Here is an 18,845-nt window from a genome sequence, read left to right on the forward strand (position 1 = left end):
TCAAAGGCTTCAGGAGGATGGTGCTGATCACACTATCTCTACAGTCAAGAGGTCGAGAATGTGGGGCCCAACATCCATACTCCTATGTGACTCGTGGCACCACGTTTTATTGTTTGGAGGAAGCTTTCCGTACTAGCTTTGTGGGAGAACTGAAGCCACCACTCTCCTCTATCTCTTCGACGAGCATGAATAAAATTATCTCCATTTTGGATATTTACGTAACCTTATTCCAGAAGTCTGAAATATTGATTTTTATCCTGATATTTTGGTCATATCGAATGTACAGGGTGACCATAAAGTCTTATCCAGCATTACAAAGAAACTTAGTTACAGCTGAATGGGTATGTTCAAAGAAAAACTTGTCAAGTTAATTTTTCCCTAGAGGCTGAGTTGGTACAGCAGTCGCTGAAACTAAAAATGGCGTTAGTATAGGAGAAAGCTCGATGTGATTTATGGTATCATGGGCCGATTACTGTACAGCGGATCTTTAGAAGGGAACATGGATCACCACCACCACTTGATTGCAAACATTTCTTTGTACAGCAATCTGTGACTTTGTCTCATGACAATACATTGAGCCATTTTCAGTTCCAGTGACTGGTTCGTCTTCTATACCAACTCAGCCTCTTCCTAGGAGAAAGGGGGGAAAACTTTTTTTTTTTTGCAACAAGCCATGTAACTGTAATAGTTTCTTTGTAATCAACCATTGTAATGTGTGAAATAATATTTCACCACCCTGTATATTCCACCCTCATTACGTCCATGGAGCCAAAGATCATCAGTTGAAATCCGATGGCAAGGATAATAGTGAGCAAAGTGTACATAATGCTTATTCACTCGTTTTCCGCAATGTTCTAGTATCAGTGAAATTTTCTTTTAAAAAACACAATAATAATTCTCGGTGTATTTTGTCACTTATAGTTAATGTTTCCTCAGGAGCTGGAATTTCTCTGAAGAGCTTTTCTCGTGCTTGTTTCGCGGTTTTGTTCTAATTGTGTAAAACTGAGCGAATGAACGTGATGAACAATTACCCGATGTGCACGAACTCATTAGCATGCTCAAAATTTACAGTGTGTAACTTATCTAAGTCAGCAGCATCGTGCGAGAGAATATTTGACAAGAGTTTAACCCCCAAGTCTTGGTGCCGTATCAAAGCTTTTTATTAAGGGAAAGCGTGGTTCATATTTCCGATCGTGCTTCGAGGGAAGTTTGTACAGAATTAATGTTCTGTGACGTTCATTGAAGCTTGAAGGAGAGACCTTTGTGGATGTTTTCTGTCCACTGAGCCCATTCTCTTACGCACAGAGTACAGGCGGGTGTGTGTGAGATCTGCGCCGCGAATAGCTCGCCCTGAGCGCGCTGATTATTTCCGGACGGTTCACACTTTGACTCCGGACGTGTTCAGGTGTGGCCTCGTTATGGGTGTTCAGTCTTCAGCTGCCCGTTCACCACGACCTGAACAGGAGGGTGTGGATTGTCTTTCAGTGCAGCGTAGACCTAAGATCTCGTCGCGAGCAAATCCGCCGTATTATATACCTGCATTGCGGCAAGATTTGCACTACGCGGTGTCGTGCTACACACCGAACGAGTTACGAAAGATCTCATTTGGGAGATCAAAGCTTCACATCTCGCTATAGCTCTTCTGACACTTTTGCATTTCCTCAGCCCAAGCGCTGGACCCTGTGGCCGAGTTGTTAGCACCTCGCGCTGCAACGCCAAGGGTCCCGGGTTCGAATCCCGCTCGGGCGTGGTTGTTTGTGAATCTCCATTCATCAATTTCATCACTCATCCACATCTTCGCAAATCAGCCAAGAGGCACAAAATGCGAAGTAAAATAAACTAAATCAATCAATCAATCAACCTCAGGCCAAGCAAGTGATGGGGTGATACCCCTTTGTCTTACTGATTTCTTATCATTCTCTCACCTCCCCGTCGCAATTAACCCAGAGGCACAATCGACAACTAAAAAAAAATTACTATATTTTTCCTTCTACGTCGTGTGTCATTTTAAGGGATGGGATTATGTTTATGCTGGAATACAAGATGTCCTTTGCTTATGTTGTATTCCAATTCTTCAACCTTATATTGTGTAAAGCAGAGTGAATCGACATGAATTAAATCAATCTTTAAAAATACAATTTATGACAGTTTGTTCAAGATATTAATGTTGCGTAGAATATTAGATGGGTTTCTATGTTAACACTTTTAGTGTAGTTCATATTTCTTAGTGGACTAATCATTAGTTAGTAGCACTAATTTATAATTTAACTGTAGTTATTATGTATTGTGAAATGAACGCACAAGAGGGTTTATAGTAACACCTGATTACAATTACAGTACTTACAATAATTTAAAACTATTTTAATACAGCCAGTAGGTTTCATATTTGTATTTTCTGTTGTCAAATTACAAATTTAGAGAAGTATTTCAGTCAGTAGCTGACTGTATGAGATAATGATTTTACCATCTATTCACCGTGAATGACATGCATGCATGCTTGTTTAGTGCAGCAGGTTGTAGTGTTTATTATTAATGTCGACTAACCACAAAAAGAGGCAGGTAATGTAAATACATCCCAAAATATTGTTTTTCTTATAACATCAGGCATTAGTACAGTTACTTCCTTTTCAATGTGTTCACCTCTCGTTTCCATTTTAAATGAGATGTGACCATAAACTCAGACATGGTGGGAACTTTTAGTTGCCCATCAAGCTCTATAACATTCCTAGGCTGTTCTTCCCGGGTCTTATTTAACATTTGATTTGGGTGATATTTCTAATAAACCAATCAATATATGTAGGTCGTAAGTTTACAATGTATGCCTTCGACTCAGCAAAAAGCCGCTACCGTGTACTATTGTTCCCGTGAAACAGGAAGGAGGTTAGAGGAAAGGCCCATGTGCAAGCGCCCAGAAAAGATGCCAATAAGAAGGAAGCGCTGTTGCCAAATCTTTATTTTCGTGTTCTCAAAGCGTAGCGAGCTCCAAATTTGGCACCCCAGAATCAGTAACTTTACGGTTTGGCGACAGCGCGTTTGTTAGAATGTTTGATGACACGACCATCTTTCTACTTGACACTGACGTCAGCAGTTTGAAGTGCTGTACTGACATAATATGCAATTTCCTTCTGTTCTTAAGTCTCCTTCAGCTGTTAAGTCTTGTTAATCTGCTAAGTCTTATTAATTTGCCTGTACTAATGCTAATCAACACTATCTTACAATATATTTTCCCTAGTCAGATTGTCATGACGTCATTGTGATCAAGTAGAGTATTTCATTGTAAGGCATGTACTAGGTCATTTCCTTTCAAATAGAAAGTTTAATATTGTCGTACGTTTATTTTAGTATATGTTTATGTATATAATGTATGTAATATAGTACCGTGCGTTCATTTCGATCTGCAGCCGAGAGATCGGGAGAAGCGTGGCGGGCGGCGCTGACGGAGATGCCGACATTTGCGGCCTGTAATGCCCGCTTATTTTTATAGACATATGCAGACATTTATATAAATATTGCAAAACGATCACTAACCTGTGTTATAACACGCAAAAGTTCTTCTGTAATTCATCCAAGTTCTGCTCTTATATACACAAAAAAATACGCTTTAGAAACGATGTTAAGAGCCACAGATAATAAAACATTTTAATCATAGTTTTGACCAGTAACGTCCTGCTTAAGTTTATATCCTTGAAAGAGTTTTGTGCCGATGGGGATCGTTTGGAGGTTTTGAATGTGCAACACTGTATCAAGATTACGCTGTAGAAGAAACCGTTAAAAGTCAATAGTGTTCGTGAGCTTCCTTGCAATCCGAAATCTCAGAGCTCGAGTTTTTTGTTCCTTCGCGACTAGATGAAGACAGAGTTGTAAATATAGTGGCGAGCAATGTAAACCAAGAGCGTGTTAATTTCGTACTGTGCGCAAGAGTGTTATTCTTGGTTACTTGCAGTTACTTGTTTGTGTTATTGTAGTGTGTATGTGTGACGTGTCAGTGAGACGATTGGAATGCCAGCCGCAAGATTCACGTTAGAACAAAGATTTTTTTATGTATGACACGTACCTACGTGAAAACAAACTCGTGTCGAGACGTGTGTAGGTAATTTGTACAGAAATTCCTATGCGTTTCAACTCCACACAGAGATACGGTTAGACATCTTGTCCTTAAATTACGAGAAACTGTATCGTTAAATTTTAAAACACCTAAGCAAAAACTACGGATTCTAACCGAAGCAAAACTCGATGATATTGGTGCAGCGTTAGAACGTTCTCCAAACAAACCTCTACGCCGTGTTTCACAAGAGGTGGGCGTGTCAAAATCATCGGCACATACAGTCACTAAGCTACTAAAATTAAAACCATACTCTTATAACAGGTTAGTGCTCGTTTTGCAATATTTATATAAATGTCTGTATATGTCCATAAAAATAAGCGGGCATTTCAGGCCGCAAATGTCGGCATCTCCGTCAGTGCCGCCCGCCACGCTTCTCCCGATCTCTCGGCTGCAGATCGAAATGGACGCACGGTATATTGTAGTATATGAATAGTTGCCAGGAACACTCATGATTTCATGTAGAATGTATTGGAAGCGAAGATTTTATTTCGCATACCTCGGATAGCCTTATTAGATTCCCTAGGGTTCTACGTGTAACTTATAATTCGTTAGCTTCCTGTCAAAGATAAAGACCAACAAAATGTGTTGTTTGTTGTCCCACTGCTAGTTTCAGATGAGCCTTGCAATTACATTCCTTGTCCATGTCACTTAAGTAATGATACTGCGTCCAATATAAGCTACAGTCTCCTGTATTGGTAGATCAATGGTCCAGAATGCGCTACACCAAACAGTATCAGTGATGAGTATCAGTATCAAATTCAAAGTCATTTCTACTCTCAAGTGCCAAAATCAAACGTGCACATGCTCTCATAGAAATGTATAAAATATTAAAACTAGCCTGATCACTCTCCTAAAGGGATAGGAAGGGAAAAAATGTGTTTTAAGTTATAGACAAAGTTTTCTAGAAATTTGAGCTGAACCCCCTTCCATATCTTTCACTTCAACACAAGGAAGCATTTTATTTTACCTGAGAAGTTACTCTCCCTCCATCCTGAGCAAATCATTCATCCACATAAACACACAGCATTCTACTTTCGGAAAAGAGAAAAATTGGCAAACCCGTTATTTCACAAATTTCTTTTGACGGTCTCATATTTTTTAAATCATGTATTTAAAGTCTCAATGATATGCCGCCATCTGTGCAAATGCCATCTATGCCCAGTCCCGATTTACCTATATCTGCGCATAAAATGGACTCAAACAAACCTGCGACCAAATCTGGCCTTGTGAGTTGAACATCTGTTTAGTTTCGGAAAATCCATCAATGCGCATTAAGTTTCATGGATTTTGAACCTCAAGCAGAACCAGAAGTTTCTCATTTCACCATTACTGTCCATTCATTCACAAGACTGCTTGCGATGAAGATCGAGGAACAGCTATTGTTATCCTTGTCCTAGAAATCAGACTCAAGCTGTGAAACAACAGAAGCCACCTTTAATTCCCTCCTTATTGTCTTAAGTCATCCAAGCAGCAAGATATGACCATATCCGTGAACAATTGTTCTGTGGCAAGAGGCAGGCCAAGAAACGGATGGCAGGTGTTATGTAATAATTGCGCTAACATTAGCAGACAGTCCGTATGCAGAACGATTCGAAATTGCTAACTCAGAATTTGGTTACCATGGTACATTTGGTTTCTCATTGCCAGTCTAAATTCTGCTGCACTACAATGTCTAATGTTGCTTTCAAGTCCATAATTCAGTTCTTCCAAACTGTGCCATTGTCATATTTTTATTCATTTAAGTATTGCGAAAAAAACTGAATTTGCACCATTAATTTATAGATGTCTGAGTTTTCGCTGTCATCGAATCAGTATCTCCATAAAAAAATCTTCACTGCAAAAAAAAATGTACTTTTGGTGCTATTGCCGAGCGCTGTTTGACTTTTCAAACACCCTGTTGTCGCTCTCTGTTTAGCGTGTTCGTAATATATTTCTCTCTTCATGTCCCCTTTGCTATGCTATGCATGTGCCAGTATTTGTAGATGTATTAAACTTTTAATCCAGATTTTGAATTCTGACACGAGATCACGGATTGGCATTTTTAGCTCTTTTAAGAGAATTCCATCCACACCTCCCCTCCACTCTATTCTCGGAGGAATTCAAAGTGAAACTTTACATGTCCACCCTGTTCGATCACTTTCCCCGTGTTTCAACTAATTAATTCAACACATTGCAGTTATCAAATTTCGGGATTCCGGGAGGATGATGCAGAAAGATGGCCGCCCCGAAGTATGGTTCTCCGGAAATTCAGTGGCGACTTCCAAGGGTAAGTAAGCCTCCAATTTACTTCTCGTGATTGATCCGCTAGCCATCCACTCCCAACTTTCACAGAGCTTTTCCCGCTCTCAAATTTCAGGCACCATGTATTCCATCTGGGCAAGTCCCTTTCATAAATGGCTTGCTTGGAAAGTAACCAACCTTATCGCCATTTCTATGAACACATTGTCGAATTCATCTTGCAATAGTTTCAGGTAGGTCGCACTACATGGTGCAGAGTTATTCACACGAAACAATGTAGGGAAGTCTTGGGTTCCGTTGGGTTATTATCAGGACTTTTGTGTTTGGAAAGATCCGTGAGGTAGAAACCGTGTTGCCCCCTTCTCCTCCACATGAAATTATGTAAATGCATTCATCCTAAAGAATGAAAAAATACTTCTGCATGAGGTCATGGAAGCTTAGGAGTTGGAGTTTTAATGTAGAATAGCTGTATTGCTCATAGACTAGGTATTAATTAAACTTAATAGTAATACATCATACTTTTTTTTTACTAGCTTATCTCTGTTTCTGCATTAGAAATATAGGTGTTTATTTGTTATAGTCTTGTATAATTTAAGTTAATAACAATACACCATATTTTTTTTACTAGCTTATCTGGATTTGTACAGTCAGACGCATTATAAATATAGTTGGTTATATACAGTACAGTTTTGTATGGTGGGATTCAGTCGATATCCACTTTTGTGAAATAGTTATTTCATTTATAATGGAGTTTGGAAACAATAAAGATAAATATTCAATCAGTACTCATTCGTTGCTGTGCATTTAGGTAGTGTACTTTAGTTGCTTTATGTACAGTCACGGACATTTCTGTGTTGTAACGATAGAACAGTAGAATCGTTGCAACCCAGAAGAGTCCGTGACTGTGTGAGCGGGCACTTGTTTATGTATGAATAATAACTTTATCTGAATATTTGTATTGTTCGGTTTATGCAATAGGAATGTGACAAGCTTGTATTGCCAGTTTATATTTCTCGTGGAGATTATACGTAATCACTATTATTTTTTATGAAAAATAATAAATTAAGTCAGACCTTTGAAAGGCAACGGTAATTTTGCCTTATCAGCGTAACAACTTTTCTTCTTCGGCCAGTGTATGCGACCGGTGGCCACCCACCATCGTGAGGAAATGGGGAAGCTATGAATGAGTAGCGTAACTCGGTCGTGGAAACATACATCAACGACTGGGGGTTCGTCGTGCTGACCGTAAATTGTTGCATGAGCTCCAACTTCTGCTGAGGCAAGTGGGGGTGAGGCCGGCAGTCTGTAGGTAGGCCCTTGCCTCACGTTCTGTTGAGCCGCGGGGTAAAGTTTTTTTTAAGAGTTAAAATATTTGAGTGGAGTGGGGGCAAGAGCAGTGATGACTGTTGTGAAGTTTTGAAACTTTGAACTTCACTTTCGAGTATATGTCACTCACAACACACGTACTTAGGAGTTGCATACCTTACCATTTCACTAACGACCCATCAATTCCGTGGGCATTTACAGGATAATTGCCATTTATAGACCCAAAGAACCAATGGAAACTCGTTCATGGAAGTGGTTGTTCTCCATCTGCTGCGTGTCTTGGAGCAGTTACCAAGTGTTTAATCTTGTACATTGCAAGTGTGGGCATTAACGACGACAAACTTCGTGTGTGTGTATGTACACATCACATGCATTTATTTCTGCTTTGTTGTCGAAGTTTGCTGGTAGAAGTCTTTGTTCTTCGTGAAAACGTAGTACTGATTATTTTCGTCCATAGTTTCACGAAAGTGTCTACTTTGAAAAACTGAATTTGCACAGCATTTTGAAACAAACATCCGGATCAGTTGGTCTTACTTGTTCTACAAAGTGTTTCAAAAGTAATTGTAACAACCCCGATTTGCCGGTGACTTAACCACCTTCGCCGGTTTTGCCCATGCATTGTATGATGCATGGAAAGTGATATTTACCACAATTTAAATGCTTTTTGATCCAGAAGGGCACTCCGAACTAAAGCTGCCGTATTTTCAGACGTAACATCCGGACAAATGTTTGAAGGGGGTGGTCTAAAATTGTAAATGCGATCATCTATACATCTTTCTGGTACATTTCCCGCCACTAAACGTTATATCGTCTGCTAGGGAAAACTTTAGTAGGCGTCACATAGGTGTGGAGGCAGCATGTGCTCTGTTTTCTGCCAGTCAAAGCTCGCAGTTCCCTTTAGAAGGGGAATTCGAACCTTGGTTGCCCCATTCACAGCGTAGGGGAGGGGAGGGGAAGGCAACCGACACAGCTATTTAGCAGGTAGTCCCAACGGCAAATTGCCCATAACGATTTTCATTCAATCTGTTTCCACAATGTGATGTCCATGAATTGAAGTAAAAACTCAAGCTGAGGACATCTGCTTCGCTTCAATATAATTCCTTTCCTTGGAGGAACACAGTATGTAGAATAAAATAGAATGACAATTTGCCTACCTATGTCAGAAGGCGAGAGGGAAACAATTTGCTGCTTTGCTCTTTAGAAGGACTCTTAAGCACGGCCAGACACAAGGTTTACACCAAACATGCTAACGAACCATTTAGTGGCGAGAACTGCATTAAGATAAAACTTCTGCCCTACACTCGCTCCCCTGTAATAATCCATTTTCATTTCGGTCTCGGGTTTGATACCCAGTTGAGGCACATAGTGGTTCGGATTCCACTTTAAACTGTAGGTCCAGCCCCGATTAGCCTTAATGTGCATAAAGTGGACAAATGCATTTTCATTTCGCTTTTAAGGCTCCTGCTGCAAACTTTCTGTAAGTTCGAATTAATACACTGCACCAACTAAAGCTACTCTCCCGCTGAAGTACACTTGCAAATTCCTCAATATTGTTGTAGCATTTTTCCCCTCACACGTATGAACTAGTTTAATGGAACATATCAACATTGGTTGTTACAACGAAAAAAGGAATATGCCTGAATGTTACTAACAAATAATCGGGACGCGTGGTGTTCTTTGTTGACAAGTTTAGGACATAAGTTTGTCAAACCTGCTGGAATCCTCGCTGTTTCTAGATTTTTCTTTCATTCTTTTTATGAACTCTCATCATTCATCCTCAGAGTTGCGTGTGTTGAAGAAATAACAAGCACGTGTATGTGTAGTTATAATGGATAACTGGCACCACCAGTGCAGTTGGTAAGATGATGACTGCACGTCGCACCTATGCCACGGAGCATAGACGACTCGCACGGTTGAAGTTAACAGGTTCGTTTCACAGCTGATGTTCGCTTTAGTCGCGTGCTTACAGGGGTTTCTGTTGAATGGCACATTGTTCGTCAGTTGTTTCTTCTCTTCCTTTCTTTGTTTTCAGTGAAGTGCAAAAGTATTTTGTCTAGTTCCACTTGAAGCAGGTAACTGGTCGTAACGAATGTCTGGGAGTCGTAAATAATTATTCCGCCTTTGTTGTATACGTTATGTTGACCTCCCCTTTTTTGTCTGTTGCTCACTGTGGTCAAATTACGAGCGTTCCACGAGGTAAAGCATTCTTGCTGCGATTGTTTTCGTGGCTTAATGCTTGAATTGGTATAATCGTTGGCTGATGTTGAGGAACTAGGCCTAGACCAGTCCCAGAGAACGAGTTTTTCTTTCTCTGGTGTTCGTGACAAATGAGTCGAGTAGGGCACAATTTGTGCACGTATCGACTTCCGTGGAGGAGTGGTTAGCACAAGCGCTACGACTCCAGGTGTCCCGCGTTCGAATCCCGGCCTGAGTATGGGTGTTCTTTGTGTGTCCATTAATAAATTCCTTATCACTGAACCTCGCGTAGTGATAAGCGAAAAGTGGAAGAAAATCGACGCTAAGTAACAAATCAAATTCATAACCGGAAAACCGCGTAAACAAAAATTCGTGTTCAATACAGTGGTATAAAAACCCCCCACCCCCTTTGAGATATCTGGAAATACAACAAAGGTGAAATTGTAGCGTGAAAACATACACGGGTGGTGCCTTGAAAGATAGCAGATTAATTGCCTACACAAATTATCTTAAGAGCTGGGGATGCTTTATGAGAATTCCGGAAAAACATCACCCCACGTTTCCTCATCTTATAAGCACTGCTCCCCCTCTCCCGTTAAAAAAAAATCTGCGAGCGGCCTTGGTGGTATATCGTGAAAAACCTTTGACACTCGTTCTTGCCTACCAAGTCTCTGGGTTCGAGTTGTGGTCGCACAAAAAAGACTATTCCTTAATCTTTTTATCATTTAACCTCTCTTCTAGGTACGTACCCTGAAAATTGAAACCTTGCAAGCCAACCAGGACACGGGTCCTGGATCCATGGTCAGACCAGTTGTGGGATTTTACGCCATACAGTATCACGTTATCGTAGTCGTTTTGCATCAGATGTATGTTTTGATTTTCTGGTACTTATCAGGAGTTGATTTTTATATTAGTTTTTAACTTTCCCTCAGAGTGCCTCGACATGAAGGACGGAGCAAGGAAACTTTCCACCTTGCAATTACAGGAGACTCTAACTAACTAACTAACTCACTCTCTAGCCTTCTTAAACCCGAAGGTTCATGGCTGCAGCAACACAGGCCTTCCATCTGTTCCTATCTTGAGCAAGTTCTATATACTCTTTTCCATCCCTACCGATTTCCTTTAGGTCCATCTCAACGTTGTCCCTCCATCTTCGTCTTGGCCTTCCTACAGGTCTCTTACCATCTGGTTTCCCAACAAGAATCCTGAAAACTCCTCTTTCCTCTCCCATTCGTGCTACATGTCCTGCCCACCTAAGTCTTCTTGATTTAATTATTCTAATAATATCTGGACATGAGTACAAATTATGTAGTTCTAAATTATGTAACCTTCTCCACTCACCTGTCTCCTCATCCCTTTTAGGTCCAAAGATTTTCCTAAGGATTTTATTTTCAAATACTCTCAATTTATGTTCCTCTTTCAATGTAAGGGACCAAGTTTCACACCCATATAATACTACAGGCAAAATTACTGTTTTGTATATTTTAACTTTTAGTTTCTTAGATATTAAACGAGAAGACAAAAAGTTTATGAAGAGAGAAGTAACATGCATTTCCTGAATTAAGCCTACTTTTTATTTCCTCTTTAATATAATTTTCATTTGTTAATATTACTCCTAAGTATTTGAATTTGGAAACTGGTTCAAACGAGTTGTTATCAATAATTAGATTTTGATTATTACCTAACACTTGGTTACAGGAGACTCACTCATGCAAATTTGTACGAGGGCGGGCTGAAAAGTAATGCCTCCCTATTTTTTTTTTGTCACTGTGTAAAGACATTTTAGGTTTTGATCAACCATGCATTGTACTCTTCAGACTTTCCCCCTTCTCCATTCCAAGTTTCAAACTTCTATCACCAGAGGTTGCTGAACTAGAGCGAGGAAAATGACAGCATGTAACCATACTATGTCGGTGCACCTGAAACTGCGTGTGGTGACAGTTTCTAACTGCAGAAAATGTGTCCCCCAATTGACATTCATCAGAGAATGAAGGCTTTTTATGGCAATGGATGTGGAACGTCAGTACTGTATGATGTTGGACTGTTCATGCTCACAATGAAAACCGAACTCTCAACTCTCGAGAAGTTCTTTGTCACACACATTGAGAGTTCCTCGGCAGGGGTTTTCATTGTGAGCATGAACAACCCAACATAATCCCTAGTGACGTTACACATACATTGCCATAACAAGCCTTCATTCTCTAATGAATGTTACCAGGGTTGTTAAAGGTCCAGGAGCCCATAAATTATAATTGGTTCCGCAACAGGACTGGAACATTTTTTCCCGCACAATTTAAATTCGGTCCAAGTTGCGTAATGTTTCATTTCAATTCGGAACTGGGACCCTATTTAAACTGATCCAGAAAAAAAGGGTTCCTGATTCGTATTTAAATTCATCCTGAAAAAGGGTTCCTGGACCGAATTGAAATACTTTACAGATAAATAGGTTCTTTACGGTCCAGAACTCATTTACGCTTGCTGATTTACTCTCCTGTACCGCAATTGAATTTATTTTAAATTCCTGGTTCGTACTGTGAAGTAGCATCTGTAAGAGGGAAATTATTGAAAACTAGTAGTACTGTTTGGTCAAAGTAACCACTGTACTTTTGTGCATGTGAACCTTAGTATGCCTACTTTGTAAATGCCTACTTTTGGATATGATATCATGTTAGTGCTGTATGTTAAATTACAGGAATTATATGAAGTAACCGGCACAGTATTATTGTCTCTCTGTATTTTTTCCCCTCCCTTCGTCTGTATCTTCTCTGACTAGTTCAACTGTAACGAGCCGAGAAGTGAAATCAACACGAGATTAATTTCCCTTGTGTTCGGCGAACCGTGTGTCGCTGGAACTTGGAAGACTGGGATGGGAGTAAAACAAGAAGGCTTCCTGACAAGCAACAGGGTGACAACAGCTGGTAGCTCAAGTAATGTTCTTCAAGGATTCAGAGTCCTCGAGGTCTCGGAACGACTTATTTACGTCCCCCTTGTTTAAATAGTGTGTGTTTTTTTATCTACTTATCCATCAGCACGTGTTTTGATTTTTGTTACTCTTTGTAAGCTGACATGTAGGTTTTGTTAGGTGTCTAGAGGTGGGATTGGAACGCGTTTGGTGTGGCAGGAAGCATTTTTTCTTTACCTCCCACATTTTGAGTGACACAATGTGTCAGTCTTTCAAGTGCTGTTCAAGAAACGCCTTGGCTTCTTTGAGAATTGTGTGGCATTGCTGTAGAACTAGTGGCTATTTTGACAAAATTATCTCCTTTACCCCCAGCAATTCCCTTCCAAAATGTTTGTGCGCAGGACGAGTTTCCACATTGAATTCTACATAAGTGTTTTACTCTGAAGTTCAAAATCACGTTTGATAGTCATTAACAATTGTCGATATACGGCTGTAGTGTCTGTTTGCTTCGGCTATTTTTAGAAATTTTGTTCTACATTATCCATATTATGCTATTGTACATTTTTGCATCCGTAGATTCCGTTGCTGAAGGGTACTTTGCTATTACAATCATCCGGGATAAAATGTAATATATTAATCCTCTTGTAATTCGTAGTTAGAGGAAGATTATTTCCGTAACATCTTTGGCTCTTATGCATTTGAAGCATCGGAACGAGTCACAACTCTCGAAGCAGCCAATTAACCAAGCGAACCTTTGACGTCATCTCAACCCAGAATCTATCACTAAGCCCGTTGCTCACGTTCTTCACGCCCACTAGGTTCGCTAGACTGATTCGCGCAGTTCGCTGGAGATGTTCCGAAAGTAATTCCACTCTACACTGCATACAACTAGAACCCATTGATTTGACAGTTTAATACCAGCTATATGAAGGAAGATATCCACATACTCGCTAAACCGACCAATCTATCTATTTGTCTGTTCGGGAGGCAGCAGATATGATTTCAGTGTCTTATTCTTATCCACGGTGTTGCTAGGTGCCTGGGCTTGCTCAGGCGTGACTGCTTACCGGAGAACGAGTCCTGCTTGTTTGAGTTTCTTGCCCCTTTTCAATCGTACCGAGATTCAATCTCCCTGTCATCTCTCGAACTGGAGTGGACAGTCATGTGTTTATTCCTTCCTCTCACCGCAGATCAAAACGTTCCCCGTCGCTTGCGCCATATATATACAGCTTGACAAAGATTTGAAAACTCCAGCTAAACTCGTGAACTAAAGTGGACAGTCATTTATTTCTCCTCACTTCCCATTCGGTTGTGCCTTCGTGTTGTAATGTTATAACTAGACCTCGGATTTTTAGGTTCTAAGAATCCTACAATAGGTTCTAAAAATCTTGAAGTAGGTTCAAAATTCCTGAAAAATGCTGATTAGGTATAGTCACCGGCAATGAAAATGGGACGGACATCTACCTACGTATATCCTGAAAAACGCACTATCTTGCATAACATCGTGTGTTGCCTAACCCTTCGGCGATGGAAGAACTTACCATTGGAAATTTGCTATTAAAATCCACTCTTCGCCGTAGAACTAGGCAAAAATCGGTATCCACAGTCCGCAATTTTGTCTGAGGATCATTGTATATGATGAAAATAATCTTTCAAGAAAAATATAGTCAGTGGAGCAAACTTCAATGCTGAAATGTGTTTGCAAGGCGTGAATGCCACAAAGCACCAAAGTGACGCGAAAGTGAGCAAGACCACGCAGATCAGACCACTTTGGATTATTGGCACCAGACATTTTGCTTTGTTTAGACTTTGATAAATCACCATGGACTTGGAGGAAGGGAAATGACAGTACGTTTCAAACACGTTCGTCATTGAATTTTTTCGTAACCGAACAAACCAAATGCCTCCGACATACAAATCCTGTAAAACTTTTTAGGCGCATAAACCTAAAATAGGTTCTAACAAGCAAAATAGTTTTTTCAGGCACTATAAAACTTCATCAGGTTTTTGCGTTTTTTAACGAAACGCTGACCGAACTTATTATTTCTTACATACCTGTAAAGGGGAAAAAAATAGGTTGAAAACCTAAATCCAAGGACTTCCTTCTGTCTGTGTTTTCCCTGTGTACGGTTTATCCATAAACATTTGGCACTGAATGAATAAGACGACGATGTGTTGATGAACAACGCATATTTCGGCGACTCAAGGGCAAGTTTACATGGTAATCAGCTTGCCTCATTCAAGCTCCCTTCGCTTGCCCAGGGCGAAAAATCGACGACAACATTCGTATTTTCTTTTCTTGGTAGAGCAGTACAGTGCACCATACTATGAAAGTGTATTCCTATCGTCCGGCAGTCTTTGCTTCCAGGATTGCTCGTGTGCATCCATTGATGAGAACGTGGGAGTTAAAACAAACTGACAATTTACCAAACCGGCATTTTTTAAATAACTAAATACACATTTGATTATGTTGTACTCGAATGCCTCGATAATATGAATTAACTAAATCATGTCTCCGTTGAACTTTTCATGGTGTGATTACGTGGAAAATCTGATGTTCGAACTGCATATTATTACAAAAACCGGGAATTTGTAAGTAACAAATCTTTGTGAAATGCATGCAAGGTGATAAAGGTATGTTACAAGCGGAAGGTGAATACTGAATCCGAAAGAAAGATTGAAAAAAATTGAAATTAATTTATTCAAATACTAGAAATTGGACAAAGTCAATATACTATCATTACTGGGAGAAAATGGAAAGTATTATAAAGGAGTCAATACGGCCTTTCAGCATATTCTTCGGTTAGAACCATCCAGAACACTTTGAAATATACTTAAATGTGTTAAGTCTTTTCCTTGGAAGATGTATGTTCCCGAACGACTATTTCGGTTCATTGGGAGTTTAAAAAACGATAAGCGAAAGTAATTTGGAGAGTAATTTCCTCAAGCAGGTGTCACTTGCCTCACTACCATTAATTCCTTAGTGTTTAGTGCATAATAAATCATGACGACACCCTGTAATGACGTTAATTAGGAAGATGGTTCGTTATCAGTAGTGAAAACAGTATTGCTCGTCGAATTCACATGCGTCGTATCTATGATCGCCAGGGGATGCATGGGAGAAATACAAGTAAAGAAAAACCAGGAAACTGAAACACCGAAAGTGGTTCCATTTTCCCACAATTACTTTTCGAACAGTCTTCCAGACTGGCGTTTACCATGGACAAGGATTTCCCTTATAGAGCGTTAGCTTGCGTGCAACGCAATGTCATTAATCATTTTTAACCGTTTAACCTCCTGTAACGAAATAAGGGTGGACAACTTGTATCGCTGACAACCATATAATTTCGTATAGTGCTAGTAGTCGAGTAGTGTGGAAATTGTTTGTGATAAATGGTTTCACTTATATGCGAAAGTTGAAGGGCAAGGTTACTTTTCCTTCTTTCAACTAAAGAGGTAGAGGAAAACATCATTGATAAGTCAACTGAACGAATGAAGTATAGTTCAAATTAATATACCTTGAAGTACAAGATAATTCATAATCTCCTCGGTATAGTTTGTATAACACATACAGCAAAAAGGTGCATATCAATACATAAAGAAGCTATAAAAGTTTGCACTCCTAACAGGATCCATCAGGGAGGCCCAACTTGTTGGATAGCATCATTGTAGCTAACCCAGTTTTGTGTTCGATGATGATTTATTGTGTATTTGTCCCAATAACAACCACTGCTACACTAGTTAATAGTTATATTTAGTGTACTAATGCTGCTGTTGATCTTTAATATAATTACGTGAGTTTTGATCATTAATGCATTTCAAGAGGTAGCCAGATTCGTAAGAAAAAGGCCTATTCAGCAGAGGCACAGGCAAGGCTGAAGCAAAATCACCTGAATTTGAAGTTGTGTGTTGGGAGTACGAATACCTTATTTGCAAGCGGATGCCTGCACATCCGAGTCTTTGAACGATCGCGAGTGTGCTCATGGTGTCATTGGGAACGAAGTTTTAGGATTTGGTTCAAGTATTGATCACAGTCGTTTAGTTGACACTGTGATACGATATGTCTTCTTTGTTTATCATGGAAGATACACATTCCATACCAGAGCGTTTTTCCCTGAACGTCTCCCCCCCATGAATGTGGCTGTTCACGTGACTGAACTATGTGGAATTTCGTGGTCTCTGAAGTGTAAGAAAGGGAGGCTGTAGCTCCCAGGCGCTCAAGTTATCTCGATTGGCTCCGAGTTCACGCAGCATGGGCAGTAACTCGACCTTATCAAACGTAAAAGATGGTTTCAAACATTGGGGTTGGAAGAGATAGTCTGGAACGAATGGAAGTGCACGGAAACCTCTCGGCTTTAGCGTGGATTCTATCGCCCGTTTCCGAGATTCCAGGGCAAGTCTAAGCTGTTGCAAACTATGGAACAAGCTTTTCACAAGGTATGGGAGTGGCTTGCAAAAGGCAGGAGCTATTGGATAACGAGAAACCTGGACCGCACCTGACTAGTTGATTGTGCGCTGGACATATTTGCTAGCGAATGGCATCGCTTCTATTTTGAATCTTCTGACGTATATGAATCTGTATTTGTAGACCTAATTCTTCGTCACAGCAAAGCTACATTTCTTTGATTATAATTGTAACTGAAAGTGTCATTGCCTAGTGTTAATCGGATTAAGGTTGCAAATCCTGTTTCGGGATTAGTGCATTTACTGGAATTGGACGGATCCGGATTCGAATCCTAATCGAATACCTATCCCTGTTATTTACCTTAACGCGTAGCAATGGCGGAGTAAAACTTGGGAAAATGGGACAGTTTATATCTGGAGATTATCGTGGATGTATGCAGGAAACTAATGATAAAGGGCAACTTACATTTGGTTCCATGAACGTAATGTGATTTTTCAACCAAGAAATTTTATTGTATTCTTGCTGGGAACTTTTCACTGCTCATGTTGACACTGCTTTTTCCTCCAGTTTCCCATGCTATATTGAAGTAACGTTTTTATTCTTCATTGTCCGAAGAGAATAATTTTCAAACAAACACAGTACACTCCAGTTCCAATTTTGTGGTCGATTGTGAATTGTGTATTTTTGGTATTTCCGTCGCTCCTTCAAGTATGGTTTTGTATTTTAACCTTTAACCAGGCGCACCTCTTTCACCACCTTAAAGTAAAATACATTTATAAGATTAAATTGACTATTTTAAAGAACTTAAAGTAGTTTTTTAATATAAAAATAGGTGCAATTAATTTTAAAATAATAATATGGACAGACATTGCATGTTCAAAATTTCAAAACCCTTTCTTGCAATAGTTAATCAAATGATGATAATTAGGAAAGTGTGGAAAAACAAATATATTTTTTTTGTAGGGTATACACTTCAAATATTTGTGTAAATTTAGCAATAACCATTTTTTAAAGAAATACAAATATATATTTTAGTACGTTTTCCCTTGAAAGAATCGAAGTTTCAATACATATCAGTTTTCAAAATCTCAATTGTTTTACACAATTAGCTAAACGGGACCATTGTATTATTTTTTGGAACATATATTATGTCAAATAAACTGGTCTTGTTTTTAAAACTTCATCGGTAAATTTGGCATTTCTTTCCCTTACAGAATATCCCCGTATAATTTCTACGTACGTACGTATTGGTATTTCCCACATTAATTCTCACAGTAGTGTCATATATGAAAAGTGAAAATCCTCAATAGCAGATTTGGCATTTCTTTTTTGCAGTTGCAAGTGATCCAAGAAGACGTAAAACAATGTTAATTCTTCTTTTGTGGACATTCGAACTTGAGCAGGGAGCTTCTGTCCGTAGAGTTATTTTGTCTTTTCCCAGGAAATAAGTTTCATCTTCATCCGGGATATAATTCTCATCTTCATGATTTGTCTTAGAATTAGTACAATGTGCTCACTCAGTAGCACGATATTCTACATCATAATCTGATTTGGAGTCAATCATTCATCTTGAAGCACTTCAGATGAACTACGTTCGAAATGTCGCCCAACAGCCACCGTATACGCCCCTGCTGTCTTTCATACTACGAGCTTTTGATAGATTTCTTAGAAAA

The 18,845-nt window shown here is 39.5% G+C and overlaps 1 protein-coding gene across 6 annotated transcripts in view; it reads left to right on the plus strand.

Moving 5' to 3' along the window:
• The window catches only part of sm (heterogeneous nuclear ribonucleoprotein L), a 190,730-nt gene that overhangs the window by 37,893 nt on the left and 133,992 nt on the right, over positions 1 to 18,845 (plus strand). For 4 of the 6 annotated variants that reach the window (XM_083111490.1, XM_083111488.1, XM_083111489.1 and 1 more), the window contains one exon: positions 6,282 to 6,371. The exons of the other annotated variants lie outside the window; for them this stretch is intronic. In XM_083111490.1, the coding sequence (XP_082967616.1) occupies positions 6,282 to 6,371 (90 nt within the window). The remainder of the gene's footprint in view (positions 1 to 6,281; positions 6,372 to 18,845) is intronic. 6 annotated transcript variants of the gene reach the window in all.

Source organism: Lepisma saccharinum, chromosome 25 (genome assembly GCF_977018435.1).
Source record: "Lepisma saccharinum chromosome 25, izLepSacc3.1, whole genome shotgun sequence".
Taxonomy (NCBI): Eukaryota; Metazoa; Arthropoda; class Insecta; order Zygentoma; family Lepismatidae; genus Lepisma; species Lepisma saccharinum.